Genomic DNA, 14,955 nt, shown 5'->3' on the forward strand with positions numbered 1-14,955 from the left:
CTACTTTCAGGAATCACCATGAAACAAATGACAAAAATCCAGTTGATACAAATCACAGAAGCAAAACTCATAATACAAATCAAGATTTGACCACGTCACACCTCTGTTTATAGAGCTACACTTCACAACAAGATTTATTATCGATCCCCTCTCTAAAAATAGTGGGAACAAGGAGAAACGATATGTTCTCTGTTTTAGCCCCCCAACTCTGGAACACTCTGCCTCTATTTATTAGAAAGGACAAAGATCTTATCTCTTTTAAAAAACAACTAAAGACTTTTTTATTCAACGACGCATTTTCCGACTAATTAGTCTCTTGATTTTTCTTTCTTCTTTTCCCCATCCTTTTGTTTTTTCCATTACATGTTTTTCACTTCTATTTGAGTAAAATTTGTAACTTTTCCCTCCTTTCCTCTCAGTCATGTCTGTCATAAAACTAAATGTACAGTGTTATCCCTAAATTGCAGGTTACTATTGTTTTATTTGCTTTTAATGAGATATATGTTTTTTATTTAAACTTGTTTCTTTTTATATAAGCTGTTAACAATTTTTGTTCTACGCTTTTTAACTTCTTAATAATTAGACAGTTAGTCTTCCCTTAATTCGTTTTAACTGTACATCGCTTAGAATTTCTTATATAGGCGATTAATCAAATAAACGTGAACTTGAACTTGAAAAGTGAATAGAATTGAAACTATGCTGCTTAGCATTCAAAATACTATATGGTGATGCTTCTAATAGCTTCCTCAGATTTACTGAAAGAGCTGCTAACCATCATAACCCTGACAGCTTGATGCCAACATTCCCAACTCTGAAAGACAAAAAATACAAGATGCCTCATATCAAATCATTTAACTGCCAAATTGCAAAAGTATGGAACTCACTTCCCATCGAAATTCATGCAACCACTGTAAATGCACTGTTTCATAAAAGTCTAAAAACATGGTTTTTCAAGAAGTCCCTGTTAGAAACTTAAGGAGACTCAGACTTTATAATAAATGTTTACGTGATAGAATAACAATGTTAGTGGTTACTTATTGTGGTTACTTACTGCCTTACCTTACGAGGATTTGGCGGGATATGACATTGCACATAATACAACATTATATTCAGAAAAAATAGATGCAAACATTTCATCATTTTTACAGATTTAAAACAAGTGCTCAATTATTATATGACAAGAATGGGAATACACTAGTGACCATCCTTACCTGAGCAGCCCCTGTGATCATATTAGGAATGAAATCTTTGTGTCCAGGAGCATCCATCAAAGTAATAACTTTTGTTTTTGTCTCAAATTTAGTCATTCCCACATCCATGGTTACTCCCCTTCAGCAAAACATGCAAATAAGAAAAATTCAGAAACATACATATTGCAGTTTGGATGTTTGCTCAGTTAACAGCAGTAATGGCCTATTCATGAGGAAAAAAGGCTTGTGCCCCACATCTTGCTTCTTCTGCACTTTGAACGCAATGCATCACTACAAACTATACAAAATATTGTTAGAAAAGTACTAGGCTATAAAAAAAAATTTGATAGCGTAACACCTCTCTATTTGCAATTTCATTGTTTATTTGTTTTTTATAGAACTCACTTCAAAGCTCTAATTCTTACACATAGAGCCTTTTATTCTCAGCAACCCAACTATTTGTACTCTCTGACAATTCCTTATGCACCAAAAAGAACCCTAAGATCTATTCAGGATAAAACATTAGTACTCCCATCAGCAAACAGGGCAAGGCGAGAATTAACAAGAAATAAAGCATTTTATTTCATTGCACCAAATTTATGGAATTTTCTGTCACGTGATTTGAGGCTGGAAGAAAAAATTAAGGCTTTTAAAATTATATTAAAGACCTTCTTCCGTGAAACTTTTGGGAAAGATGCAATTGAATCTGAACTAATCTATATTTTCTAATGGACTTTTGGGTTTTCAGTTAGTTTCCTGTGATTTGACATCTGTACAAGATGTATTTGTGTATTTTTTTTTTTTTTTGGTGACTTCTATCCCGCCAATACCTTTCAGTTCTAGGCGGTTTACAACAAGAGTTGGCCTGGGCAATTCCAAGGAGAATACATAGATCTGTGGAGGGTCGATCATGTTTAGTTAGATCATTTGATAAATTTCTTGAATAGAAAAGTTTTAAGTTCTTTCCTGAATATTTTGTAGTTGGGCGTCATAGTCAGCAGATTGGAGAGGTGGCAGTCTAGTTTCGCTGCTCTGGTGGCTAATAGTCTGTCGCATATTATTTATATGAGTGAATGTTGCTATGTATGTTTGGTTTTGAGTTGTTTAGGTCTGTCTTATTTTAAGATGGAGTTCTTTTTCACTGGTTATATATTTGTAAATTGCTTGGACCTGTCGTATGAACAAGTGGTATAAAAATTTTTAATAAAACATAAAGGCAGCACTTTTTTTTTTTTTTTTTTTTGCTGCTCTCCCTACCGGTCAATCAGCTGAATGGTCAGGATTCCCCAAAGTCGCCAATCAGTGGCTTCAGGGCTTCCCCTGACCCTCAGCTTAGCACTGAGCTGACAGGGGAAGCCCCAAAGCCAAGGTGGCTCTGGGGAGTCCTGCCAGTACTGATCTTCAGGCAGGGACAGCAACAAAAAAAATTTAACAGGAGGGATAGGGAGCAGCTGTGCCTAGCAATTGCTTTTCTGAGCAGGCATCCGGCACAGTTTCTCCCCGTTTAACCAGCACTGCTGCACACGAATAGCGTGCACATAATTTGCATGCTATTCGTGTTGAATATCAGCCATTGGGGAAAAATTGTTCCCAATGTAATATAAAGATGAAAGTGAGGTTGTGCAAGCCTTAGCAAAACAATGATGCTGCAGCTTTGTGCATCAAGGCCTGTGTCTGAATTCAAGAAAGTGTGGGGCAGGCATATGAGATCTATTAGGGAAAGGAAGAGAAAGTGGATGCTGCAAATGGAAAGACTGGATGGGCCATTTGGTCTTTATCTGCCATCATGTTTCTATATTTCTAAAATGACACTTCAGCTCAGTTGAAAGTGGTTGTAAAACCACTGGAATTACTCTTCTAGCAGTGGTTCTCAGCAGCACACCTAATTTGCCTGGTTTTCAGGATAGCCAAAGTGAATATGCATAAGACATTTATATATACTGAAGATCTAGTGTATGCAAAACTATTTCATGCATTTTTCTTACAGATATCCTGAAGTCAAGCAGGTTAGCTGTGCCTCTTCAAGTCTGACGAACTCTACTTTGCAACTATGACAGCAGGAAGTGGCCTACTAAATGACTTTTTTCCAAAGCTAACACTGTAACATTGTAGATGACAAATTATCTACCGAATAGATCACTGCGCTCTGAAAGTTTAGCCCTATTAAAGGCAAATGTAAATCCAAAATATGTTGAAAACCAGCGCAATAATTTTCTGTTGTGCAGGAGTAACATTGTGGCACTCACTTGTGAGTCAATTACAGAAATGTGATGAAAAAGGCAAATTTAGGAATCTACTTAAAACGCAATTGTTTGTAGATGCCTTTTTCTAGATATTGACTCTTCATGACTGCTGACATTTGAGAACTTTTTCATAATTGTTTGTATAAGCCTCTTTTGGCTTCCTATTGCTAATTTTCCTGAGGATTGTTTGTTTATGTTTACCTGTTTTTATTTTGTTTTATGTAACACTATGTAAACCGTTTAGGTTTTAAACGGCATAGAAATTTTTAAAATAAATAGTTCCATCTGGTCTGCCCAATAAGATGATAAGGATTGTAAAGACACCATCCTAAAAGAAGCAAACAGGTAGGCAGATTGCATTTGTGGATGGTTACAAAAATAGCTATGGTATCATCATCAGACAATGAACACACTGCAACTTTATTTCATGTTCAAAATACTGTACCACACATATTACGTGGAACAATAAATTACCTTTCCCTTTCTTCGCCAGTTTCATCCAAAACCCAAGCATATGCAAATGAAGCTTTTCCAGCCTTTTTAGATTCCTGTTCATATTTATGCATGGTTCTTTTGTTAACATTTCCAAGCAGATAAAGTAAGTGACCCATAAGAGTACTTTTGCCAGCATCAACATGACCTGGAAAATTGATAAAAAGTTTAGCATATTAATTACGCATTATGAAGTGATATAAAAACCAGGGCTCTGGAGTCAGTCAGAAGCAATTTTGGATGAAGTCAGTAAAAATGTAGTTCAGCTTCAAAATAAAAACTTAAATGATAATACAGTGGAACCTTGGTTTACGAGCACAATTCGTTCCAGAAGCATGCTCGTATACCAAATTGCTCGCATATTAAAACGAGTTTCCCCATAGGAAGTAAGGGAAACTCGTTTGATTCGTGTGTGTTCCCCCCCCCCCGAGGCCACCGGTGCTGCTCCACCTTAACCCCCACCCCCAAGGCTACCAGTGCTGCTCCACACACCCCTCCCCAAGAACCGGCATCGCCCCCTGCCCACGAACGCCCCCCCCGAGACCGGCATCCCCCACCCACCCAAATACAATCCCTTACCCCAATCTGGCACTGGCACCAGCATCAACGCACAGGATGTGCTGGTGCCCAAATATCCTGCCTCTTATCCTGCATCTGCACATGCTCAAGGCCTTCTGGTTCTCACTCTCTCCGAGATTCTCAGAGATCTCCGAGAATCTCGGTGAGAGTGGGAGCAAGAAGGCCTTGAGCATGCGCAGATACTCAAGGCCCAGTCCAGGCAAGAGGCAGGATCTTCGGGCATCAGCACGTCCTGTGTGTTGGTGCTGGTGCTAGATCCAGGTAAGGGATTGTGTTTGTGGGTGGGGGATACCGGATCGCAGGGGAAGGGGGGGGGCAACGTGAGCGGGGGGAGCGATGCCAGTTTGCAGGAGGGGGAGGCTCGAACATCGAGTCAACGCTCGGTTTGCGAGGCACAATTTGCGAGAATGTTTTGCTCGTCTTGCAAAACACCCACAAACTGCAATCCCAGCCTCTGAGGAAACTAAAGCTCCACTAGAAGCCTGATCAGATTGGTATACCTTGGATATCAAGGCCAAACTAGGACAACCAGGATATGATGAGCAGTCAAGGAGGAACTATGAAGAACAGACTATCCTGAAGCCATGGCCTTAAGTTCTGGATCCCATTTGAGATAAAAAAAATGTACAACCTTGGCACTCCTGTGAGATGATATCAAGTAATAGAATGGCAACTCTTTGCAATCCATATGCATTTGGATCTTAGTTCTCACTTCCCTGGATCCAACTTATTCTGGATGAGGAACCTGTCTGAATGTTTTCCTTTCTAGCAATATGTGAAGGAATATATGTGCCTATTTGCATGTGCGTTTGTGTGTGTGTGTGTGATTTTCTTTCTACAGAGGTGTTCCCGGATGCATCTGTAGTCAGGACAGCAGAACGAGGCTTATACAAATTGGGACCTGGTCGTTTCAATATGCATCGCCAATATGGTCATCAGATGTTTCACTAGATAAAAATAATCTCCGTTGCTACTGTCTTCTTGTCTGTTGCCACCATCACACTGTCTGAGAGGACCCCCTGCTGATCCTACTAACAAAGGAGGAATTTCTCCAATGCCAGGTACACAGCCCTGGCCTCTAGCCTACTGATCAACCAAGACATGTTTTGGTATGATCAAAGTCCCTGCATCACTTGACCCTAATAGTGAACCCTCAATCTATAAGTCTGGCATTGGTCATAATTTTTTTTTTTTTTGAGTGGAGGGGATGCCGGAAGATTTCATGTCCATGCCCTTCAGCAAGTCATATGGGCTGTGCAACCACATGAGGGAACTTCTAACTGACACCTATAGGGGAAGGCAAATACTGTGTTCCTGAAACCGAGGGGATCACCCGATTAGGAAAGCCTGCTGCAAGGATCTTATATGAGCTGTTGAGTTGCCACCATGGAATTTATGGGCTGAAGAGAGTCCCAGACCCCTAGGGATATTTAGGCATGAAAATTCCAGAGCTGAGAAACTAGTTTGCTTATTCTTTCTTTGGTCAGAAAGGCCTCGATAATGTTATTTTTGATAGTAATCAGTAGTCTGGGACCGAAAGGAAATCATATGTCATACCAGGAGGCCAGGGTTTTGTGCAGGCAACCCATAATCTCAAACAATAACTGCTGGCTAAAGAAGGCTGCCTGGCTGGTGCTGAACTAATAACATGGCTAAAAATCTCTCCTGACCAAACCAAGGGAATGGATGGAAACCACGAACTTGCTCCCCTGCTGAGCTCTGCAACCATATTAATTTTGTTTTAAAATTTTTATTCCGCTTAGACCTAAACAGATTACAGTACAACCTACGTATCTTAACATATCAAAATATCACCAATACATTTCAGACATTACAAAACTGTTAGTTGCCAGAACATCCTTTAAACAATAAAGGACAAATATACAATTCAGAGGACCTTCTACAAAAGCTATTCATTCTAGTGAGATGCTTTGCCAACCAATGGGTCTTCAACAGTGTATCGAATGATTTTACATTATTACATCTTAAAGAGTCTGGTAAAGCATTCCATAACTGTGGACCATGTTTTCATATAGGGCTCCTTTTACTAAGCTGCGATAGCATTTTTAGCACATATAGAATTGCCGCGCACGCTAAATCCGTGCTACGTGGCTAGAACTAACGCCAGCTCAATGCTGACGTTAGCGTCTAGCGCGCGTGGCAATTTAGCGCGCGCTAAAACCATTATCGCAGCTTAGTAAAAGGAGCCCATAATGTGTCTCATTTGCTGATTCAATGGATAATTTCATTGCTGACTGTGATCGCAGACATTAACTTGGCAAATATTCAAATATTGCTATAAAATTTGCGCCAGATACCAGGGTGCTTCACCATAAACTGCTTGATGGATAATTAGCAAAATTTTATATTCAATTCAATAAATAACTGGCAACCAATGCAACTGTTTTAACACAGGAGAAATTTGTTCACAGTGTGATACCCCGGTGATCATGTTAGCTGCCATATTTTGAATTATTTGCAAAGCTTGCACTTTAGATTTTGCAATACCTAACAATACATTGCAAAAATCTAATTTAGAAATTACGAAGCACTACATCACTGTCCAAAAATTAGATACTAACAGTATTGGTTTTGCTCTAGAAAGAATCTGCACTTGAAAAAAAAGCTCCCTTGATGACCTGTAGTATAATGCTCCACATGGTAAGTCAAGTATCTATGAACCCCAAACAGTCTCATATGTGGCAATACTGAAAATTTCACATCTCTCAACTGCACCTGTAACAACAATGAACATAACTTTCCAATGAACATAACTTCTGTTGTTAGCAGATTTAAGACCAATTTATTCACATAAATCTGATTTTTAGTCATTTTTTTCAACCACATAATCAATCCCTGTCTGCACTGGGAAAGGAATTGATATCTGTACAAATAGGATAATATACCAATAAATCCTCCAATACCTACCCTAGTGATGCTACACAGATATTGAATAGTAGGTCCAACAAAGCGGATCCCTATGGCACTCCTTTTCTCACTGACATCACTAACAATAACCTGATTCCAGGGGAGAGTATGGCGCAGTGGTTAAAACTACAGCCTCAGCACCCTGGGGTTGTGGGTTCAAACCCACGCTGCTCCTTGTGACCCTGGGCAAGTCACTTAATCCCCCCATTGCCCCAGGTACACTAGATAGATTGTGAGCCCACCGGGACAGACAGGGAAAAATGCATGAGTACCTGAATAAACCCATGTAAACCATTCTGAGCTCTCCTGGGAGAACGGGATAGAAAATTGAATAAATAAAATTAAAAAAAATAAAATAAGGTTGTTGATACATCTAACGACACCATATAAAATGCATTCCCTATATCTAACCCCCGCCAAAGCACGTCTAAAGTGGATACCATCAATGTCTCAACCTCATGTCCTTTTCTAAACCCATACTGATGTTCGTCTAACCAATTCTTCTTTTCCACAATCTCTTCCAAGGTACCTAGCACCACCAACTCAATTTTCAGTAACAGCTGGCATTACTGAAATTGGCCTATGATTACCTAAATTCCCAGGTCTAAATTTTGTCTTTTTAATAACAGTTTCACAGTTGCAAACTTACAACTCTCTGAGACAATTTGTTTGGAAAGGTGATCTTTTGTGGGTTGTTTTCAACTTCATGGGTACACTTTTTTTTCGTTCTAACATTTTACATTACCACATTTTGAGACACCGACATGCTATACATTTTTGAATGCCTTTAGGACGCCTTGGGTCAGGGGACAGAGATATGTAGATTTTACATCAGGATTCTACGTTTTGTCCTGCATTTGTAAAATATGTCATAGACCCTAAAGGTTTTTCCTAAAATGTCTATATGCTGACATCCATGACTTTTCCTAAAATGGCACTGTAAGTAACTATTTAAAAACATAAGAACAGCCTTATTGGGTCAGACCAATGGTCCATCTAGCCCAGTATCCCATCTTCACAGAGGCCAATCCTATTTAACTGCTCTACCCCACTCATGATTTTGTAAATTTCTAGCATATCCCTTTCCTAATCTTTTCTCTAAGCAGGAAAGCTCTAACCTGTTTAGCATCTCCTCATAAGGGAGGTGTTCTATCTCCTGTATCATTTTTGTCTTCCTTCTTTGAATGTTTTCTAGTTCCACTATCCCTTTTCAAGATGGGGTAACCAGAACTGCACACAACACAGAAAAAGATATTCTCAGTTTTGTTTTCCATCCATTTCAAATTCCATGACTTTCTATTTGTTTTTAAGCAGCAAACCGAATGAACAATATATTGTCCACTCTCAGCATTTTGAACCTAGTTGGGATTACTTTTCACTCTGTGCATCACTTTGCCCGTGTCGACACTAAATTTCATTTGTCATTTCGATACCCAATTGCCTAATCTCAGTATCTAGGGAAAAACATTAGTTTTATAAATATACCATCTTTACATTGCTATATTAATTTTCATTTTACAAAGGTAAAGCAAAAACAGCGGAAGAGGCAAAGAGGCAAAAACAATCTATGGCATTCACTAAACTGAATATTTAAATGACTCAACCCAATTCGTGTTTCTGCCTCTAGGCCTGCATCAGGAGTCTGGCTTGTTGAAGAAAGGATTTTTTTTTTTTAATAAAATGCTTCAACACCCAATGAAAATGCCCAAATATTTATGTTGATGAATAGAGCTGAAGCAAAACCTTGCAAACAAATATCAGAAACAAAAAGTGAAACTTTCATTTTATATCACAGAAATAAATAAAAAAAAAAACAACTAAGTTGCAGGTGGATGGTCTTTACATATGGACCAATGATACATCTAATAATTTATAAGAGCTATTTCCTTTCTTCAATTAGTGCAGAATAAGATAAGCTATAAGATGTTTTAATACTAAGTTACTTTTGTGTGATTCCTTTTCATTGAACTGACCAATCTATTTATCTTTATTTCTGTATATTCAAGTGGCCCAGCATGCCACAAGCCCTACTTTTTATATTATTAAATCTAAAATCTTCATTCATAAGTAATAGCTTTTTAAGGTAAACTGGTAATATGTAGAAATAAAACAAAAACATAAAGGAAATAATAGCTTTTTTATTGGACTAAATTTCAGGTCAGAAATAAGCAAATGGCAAAAAAATCAGTATATGTAAGGGAAAAAAGAAAGCATTTTAGTGGTAGTTGGAGACAAAGAGGTAACAAAACAGTTTGAATTTCTTTATAGTGGCAATGAAAGTCAAGTTTCAAGTTTATTAAAAGATTTTTTAGACCGCCTATTCAAATTTCTAAGCGGTTTACAATATAAAATTACTTAAAAACAAATTATAAAATTACATAAAAACACGTAAAATGGGGGATACTAAATAACAACCAAACATAACAAACAGTTTTGGTCTGAACATGGTAACTTAAACAAGGATAGTGGGGAAGAACTACAATAATTATAGAAAAGATAAAACATAAAAGGGTAAAACAATAGGTTAGGATTAAAGCGGCAGTAGTTTAAATTTTAAGAATTAGATTTAGCCCTTAGAAGGACAATTGTTAACCAAAGGCGTCTTGAAACAAAAATGTCTTTAGTTTAGCTTTAAATTGTTTTATATCGGATTCATAGCGCAGATAATTCGGCAGAGAGTTCCATAGAGTGGGGGCAGTAACGGCAAAGTTATTAGAGTGTAATGTATTAATCGATTTTAAAGAGGGTACAACTAGGAGATTCTGAGAAGTTGAACAAAGAGTTTTTGATGTGTTGTACGGAATTAGGAGTCTGTTGATAAAATCCGGTTGATTATTTAGTTTCGTTGTGAGTGTTAGAAGTAAAATTTTGTAGCTAATTCTGTGTTCTACTGGTAACCAATGTGTGTTAAACAAAAGGGGAGAAACGGGATCATATTTGTTTGCACCGCAAATGATCTTAATAGCCGTGTTTTGCACGATCTGAAGCCGTCTTATTTCTTTTTTTTTCTGATGCCCTTGTAGAGGGCATTACAATAATCTAGGCAGGAAATTACCAAGGAGTGAATTAATGTATTAAGGTCTTGGTTATGTAGGAGACAGAGACGTGACAAAGCACAGCCACTCCGCAATTTCACTTAACGTGGACTGAAAATTTAGAAAAAGTTGGTACTTTCTGTATCACTTAACCCTTTCAGGACCATAAGGATTGTAGGCCAATTTTTGTGGTTTTGACGACATTTTTATGGTAAAAAGGGCTTGCAGATGCCAAAAAATTGATTTTTTTTGTGAAATATCATTATTTTTATTTAAAAAATCACACTTCTGGCTTATGGACAGTGTGGCAAGTGAATCTTCTCGTCAATCTGGCAACGACGCTAATGAATGAATGTCGGAACCAGTTTGTTTACATAAAGGCAGTATCATATGGAATCCGTACATATCAAATTTAGAACTGTAGACTATCCCAATCAAAATTTATAGGATTTTAAAGTTATGGGACAAATATGTCCCTTGGTCCTGAAAGGGTTAAAACTGTATTAAAACTAACTTAGAACAAAAGTCCAGCCAACAGGAGAGCGTTATTGCAGTAAAGAAGCATAAATAACCTTACCAATTACTACCAGATTGAGCAGTTGTTTTCCTCCTTGTCTTTTCTCCAGTTCGGCTTTCACATCTATTTGCTGCTTTGCTTTGCTGGAGCTCTTCAGTGGGACAGCTGCAGCACTCACCTCTTCTGATGGTTGAACAGCTTGAGAAGCAGCAGCTACTTTAAAGGCCATTTCCACCATCCCAGACATTTCTTCGGCAGGTGGAGCCTTTCGAGCCATACCAGTAGTGTGATCATTCTCTTCAGGAACTGCACTGGAGGAAAACAAAAACAAGATAATTTAGTAAGATTGGACTGTGGCGATCTCTTAGAAACCGCTGTTCTCCACACTGCAGATTCTGTTTAAAAACAAGGTTACACTAGTCTAACAAGGCACTATTTTTCCTGACAGAATACTGCTTCATTGGACTATGAATGGTATAGGAAAGCAAGGATTTAAAGAGTCTCTCTAATTTGGGCTTCTGTTTCTCCTGAAAAAGTAAAAAAAAAAAAAAAAAAGACAGAAAATAATTCAGAGGATACTTAAAAATAAAAAAATTAACTGCATATTTTTAGAACTTCCATGATGCCTGCCTGCTTATGACCTGACAAAATCTAGACCAATTACAGTCCATTTTCATTATTTGCACATTCACGATGCACAATTTTGCCTATTTGTGGCTGCATCAATTGCAACCAAAATTCCTCATTCACACCACTATGTTTGTATATTCGCAGACTGGTGCTTAAAAAACGGCTTTTTTTACTTTCACTTCGCGGTCAGGCTTTGCTTCCAGTTATGAAACTCAAGTGTCTGGAGAATGAAGTACAGGTACTTCAAGTGCTGTCCCAAGCAGGAACCTAACCCTATTTTTCCAATAGGATTCATTGTTCACTTTCCGTGGTTTTGCAGTACAACATGTACTGCTTGAACCTAACCTCTATTTTCCCATAGACTCAATGTTTCATTATTTACGATTTTGTAGTTCACAAACATTTTCAGGAACTGTACTATCACAAATTGAGAATGAACTGTAGCCATAGGGCAGCTTTAAAGTTCAATATACTGTACTGTATATAAACACATTATTTACCAGGTTTCAATACAAAAGATGGGCAACTTGCAACTCAGGCTCAGATTCATAAAGAATAAAACTGGCTATGCAATACAGCAGCTCTTAACAAATTAGTGTGGACATCTACAGACCCTCAAATTAAAGGGGAGGGGGGTAAATAGGATTAATATTATAGTACTAGATCAAGATGTATGTCTCACTTTTTTTCAAGGACTGTGCACATAAGTTATACAACACAAAAGGCCATGCACATTTTAAGTGTCTTCTAAAATGACACTGGCCTAGATTAATTCCCAAGACCCAGATGTACTATATTAATAAACTGCTGTCCTTAGATAACGTCTGTTACAGGTATGTAACTGTGCTGTTACTTACCTCCAACAGGTGTTTTCTAAGGACAGCAGGCAGATATTCTCACATGTGGGTGACATCATCCACAGAACTCGGGATGGACAGTGCAAAAGTATACTGTCACTTTAAACTTTTTGCAAGTCTCGAAACTGCCCATACAGTGTATGCATCGGTGCCTTCCCGGCCGAAGCTGACTCATGGGACCATCAGTTCAATAAAAAAGTTAAGAAGCCAACTAGGGTAAGTGGGAGGGTTGGGGTTTTTTGTGTTTTTTTTAAAGTTTTATTTATTTTATAAAACTACAATACAAAAATATAACAAGGTGAGAACTGACATTCAGCAAACCAACGTGATGTGAAAGTCTACCGCGTGGTTTCTTCACAGAGACAACAATATCCAACAAAGTCAAACCAAGACCACCACCCCTTCCCCCCCCCCCCCCAGCATTCCAGTGTCAAAAATTCAAGAGAGCACTTTGAGCGCCATGGGACAAACTGTTCCAGACCGGAGCCCAAATAGGGGAGAGTTGTTAAAATATCTACCTGCTGTCCTCAGATAACAGCTGTTACAGGTAAGTAATTGTGCCTTATCCTAGGACAAGCAGACAGTATATTCTCTCATGTGGGACTCCCTAGCTACCAGAATCAAACTCATGATAGCAAATGGAGTAATGTGAACAGTCGATGCCATTTGGACTAGATTAGAAGATGCATCATTTGGCATGCAGTGATGTATATTGGTGGTTGCATACTTTCTGGCAGATCTGTAACTAGTGTTGAGCCTCTGTTGAGGTAGAAAGGCACAAGCTTATGTTACGACTAGAAGTGCTCCTATGAACTCTAGAATCTAGGTAGGTAGTAAGTGGGATTTGCCATAACTGATTGAAAATCCAAGAAGTTCCAAGAGACGTACTGTTGAATTTATGATCTGATAAGCTTGTTGAGACGAGGCTTTGATCAACCAAGAGTCTAGGTAAGGGAACACATGAAAGTTGAATAAGCAGAGGGCTGCAGCTACCACCACTAAACATTTCATGAATAGTCTGGATGCTGATGCTAGTCCAAATGGAAGTACAGGTACCTTATATTGGAAGTGGCATGTTCCTACTCAAAAGCAAAGATATTTCCTACGGGTTGGGAGGATGGGAATGTGTGCACAGGCTTCTTTGAGGTCTAGAGAGCAGAGTCAGTTGTTCTTTTCTAATAGTGATAACAATGCTCACAGAGAGACCATTCAAAATTTTTCTTGCACCAAGTATTTGTTCAGAGCACAGAGGTCCAGGATTGGATGGAGACCTCCAGTCTTTTTCAGTATGAGTGTAGAACTCTCAGTCCCTCTCCTGCAGAGGTACTTGTTCAATGGCATTTAGCTGGAGGAGGGCCAAAAGCTCCTGGCAAATGAAGGTGGTCTGATGAGAGTTGAAAGAAGACTCTCTTGGAGGGTGGATGGGAGTTTTTTTGCGTAGATGAAGGGCATAACCCTGTCTCGTTACCTGGAGGACCCAGCAGGCTTTGAAGGGCCCATCGATGGTAAAAGTGAGTGAGACGAACGTCTATAAGGAGAGTGAGGAAATGGAGATATTATGCTGGCTAAGCTCTCTTGGAAAAGTCAAAAGAACTGCTGAGACTTTTGATGAGTTTGGGACTGAAATTTCTGAGATCTCTGTGGAGGATCTCTGGATGACGTAGATGGTGGAACATACCTATATTTGGTATAATAAGAGCAGCACTTAGGATGATAAAAGTGCTTGTAAGATTGAAGTTTTGAAAACTTTAAGGATGACAATGTGATCATAGAGTCTTCGTGCCTCTTTATTTTTTGGGTGGCCTCCTCAATCTTTTCTTCAAACAATTCATCTCCCAGGCGTGAGAATGGGATGATTAACTGCGGTCCTTTGATGATGCAGGCTTCGATGCGGGCCCTCATCATGGTGTCCGAGCTCAATGCCTCAATGGAGCTCTAGGGCATTGCTCAGACTGAGTTGAGGCTGAGAGTATGGGAACAGAAACTGGCATAGAGTGTGTATGAAGTAGCCTAGCTAGTTCTTTCTGCAAAGCTGTTCATGCAGAGACAACACTGGTACCGATGTTGGCAAGGATGCATCAGGCAGTAGTTGCAATGAGGTGTTGGGGACCTAGATGTTGAGGCATGCCTCAAAAGAGACACCAACAGTAGAGAAGGAGATCTAGGATTGGTGCGCCATTTGGAATGCGTCAATGGCAACAATGCCCTCAAACATGATTAGAAGGGGAAAGGCTTTTTTGCTTTTTATCTTTCTTATGAGCTTCCCCCGAGGTAAGGAACACCAATGAAGACGACATGGAACGGGTTGTCTATGGCGTCGGTGCCAACGTCGATGCTGGAGTTGCTGGATGTTGAACGTCAGCGTCTGAGTCTCCATCCATCCTTAATGCAGATGAAGTTGACCTAAAAAGTTTATTGTACTGCAACCTCTTGACTAAGTGACTTCTTCTTCAATTTAGAGCAGAGCAGACAGGAAATGTCCCA

General features: G+C 38.9%; 1 protein-coding gene across 2 annotated transcripts in view; it reads right to left on the reverse strand.

The window, feature by feature from the left end:
* Positions 1-14,955, reverse strand: part of HBS1L (HBS1 like translational GTPase) — a 284,783-nt gene that overhangs the window by 94,043 nt on the left and 175,785 nt on the right. For both annotated transcript variants that reach the window (XM_033935882.1, XM_033935881.1), the window contains 3 exons: positions 11,045-11,295; positions 3,908-4,073; positions 1,212-1,329 (listed from right to left, as the gene is read on the reverse strand). In XM_033935882.1, the coding sequence (XP_033791773.1) occupies positions 1,212-1,329; positions 3,908-4,073; positions 11,045-11,295 (535 nt within the window). The remainder of the gene's footprint in view (positions 1-1,211; positions 1,330-3,907; positions 4,074-11,044; positions 11,296-14,955) is intronic.

The sequence above is a fragment of the Geotrypetes seraphini genome, chromosome 3 (genome assembly GCF_902459505.1).
Source record: "Geotrypetes seraphini chromosome 3, aGeoSer1.1, whole genome shotgun sequence".
In the NCBI taxonomy this organism is placed as follows: Eukaryota; Metazoa; Chordata; class Amphibia; order Gymnophiona; family Dermophiidae; genus Geotrypetes; species Geotrypetes seraphini.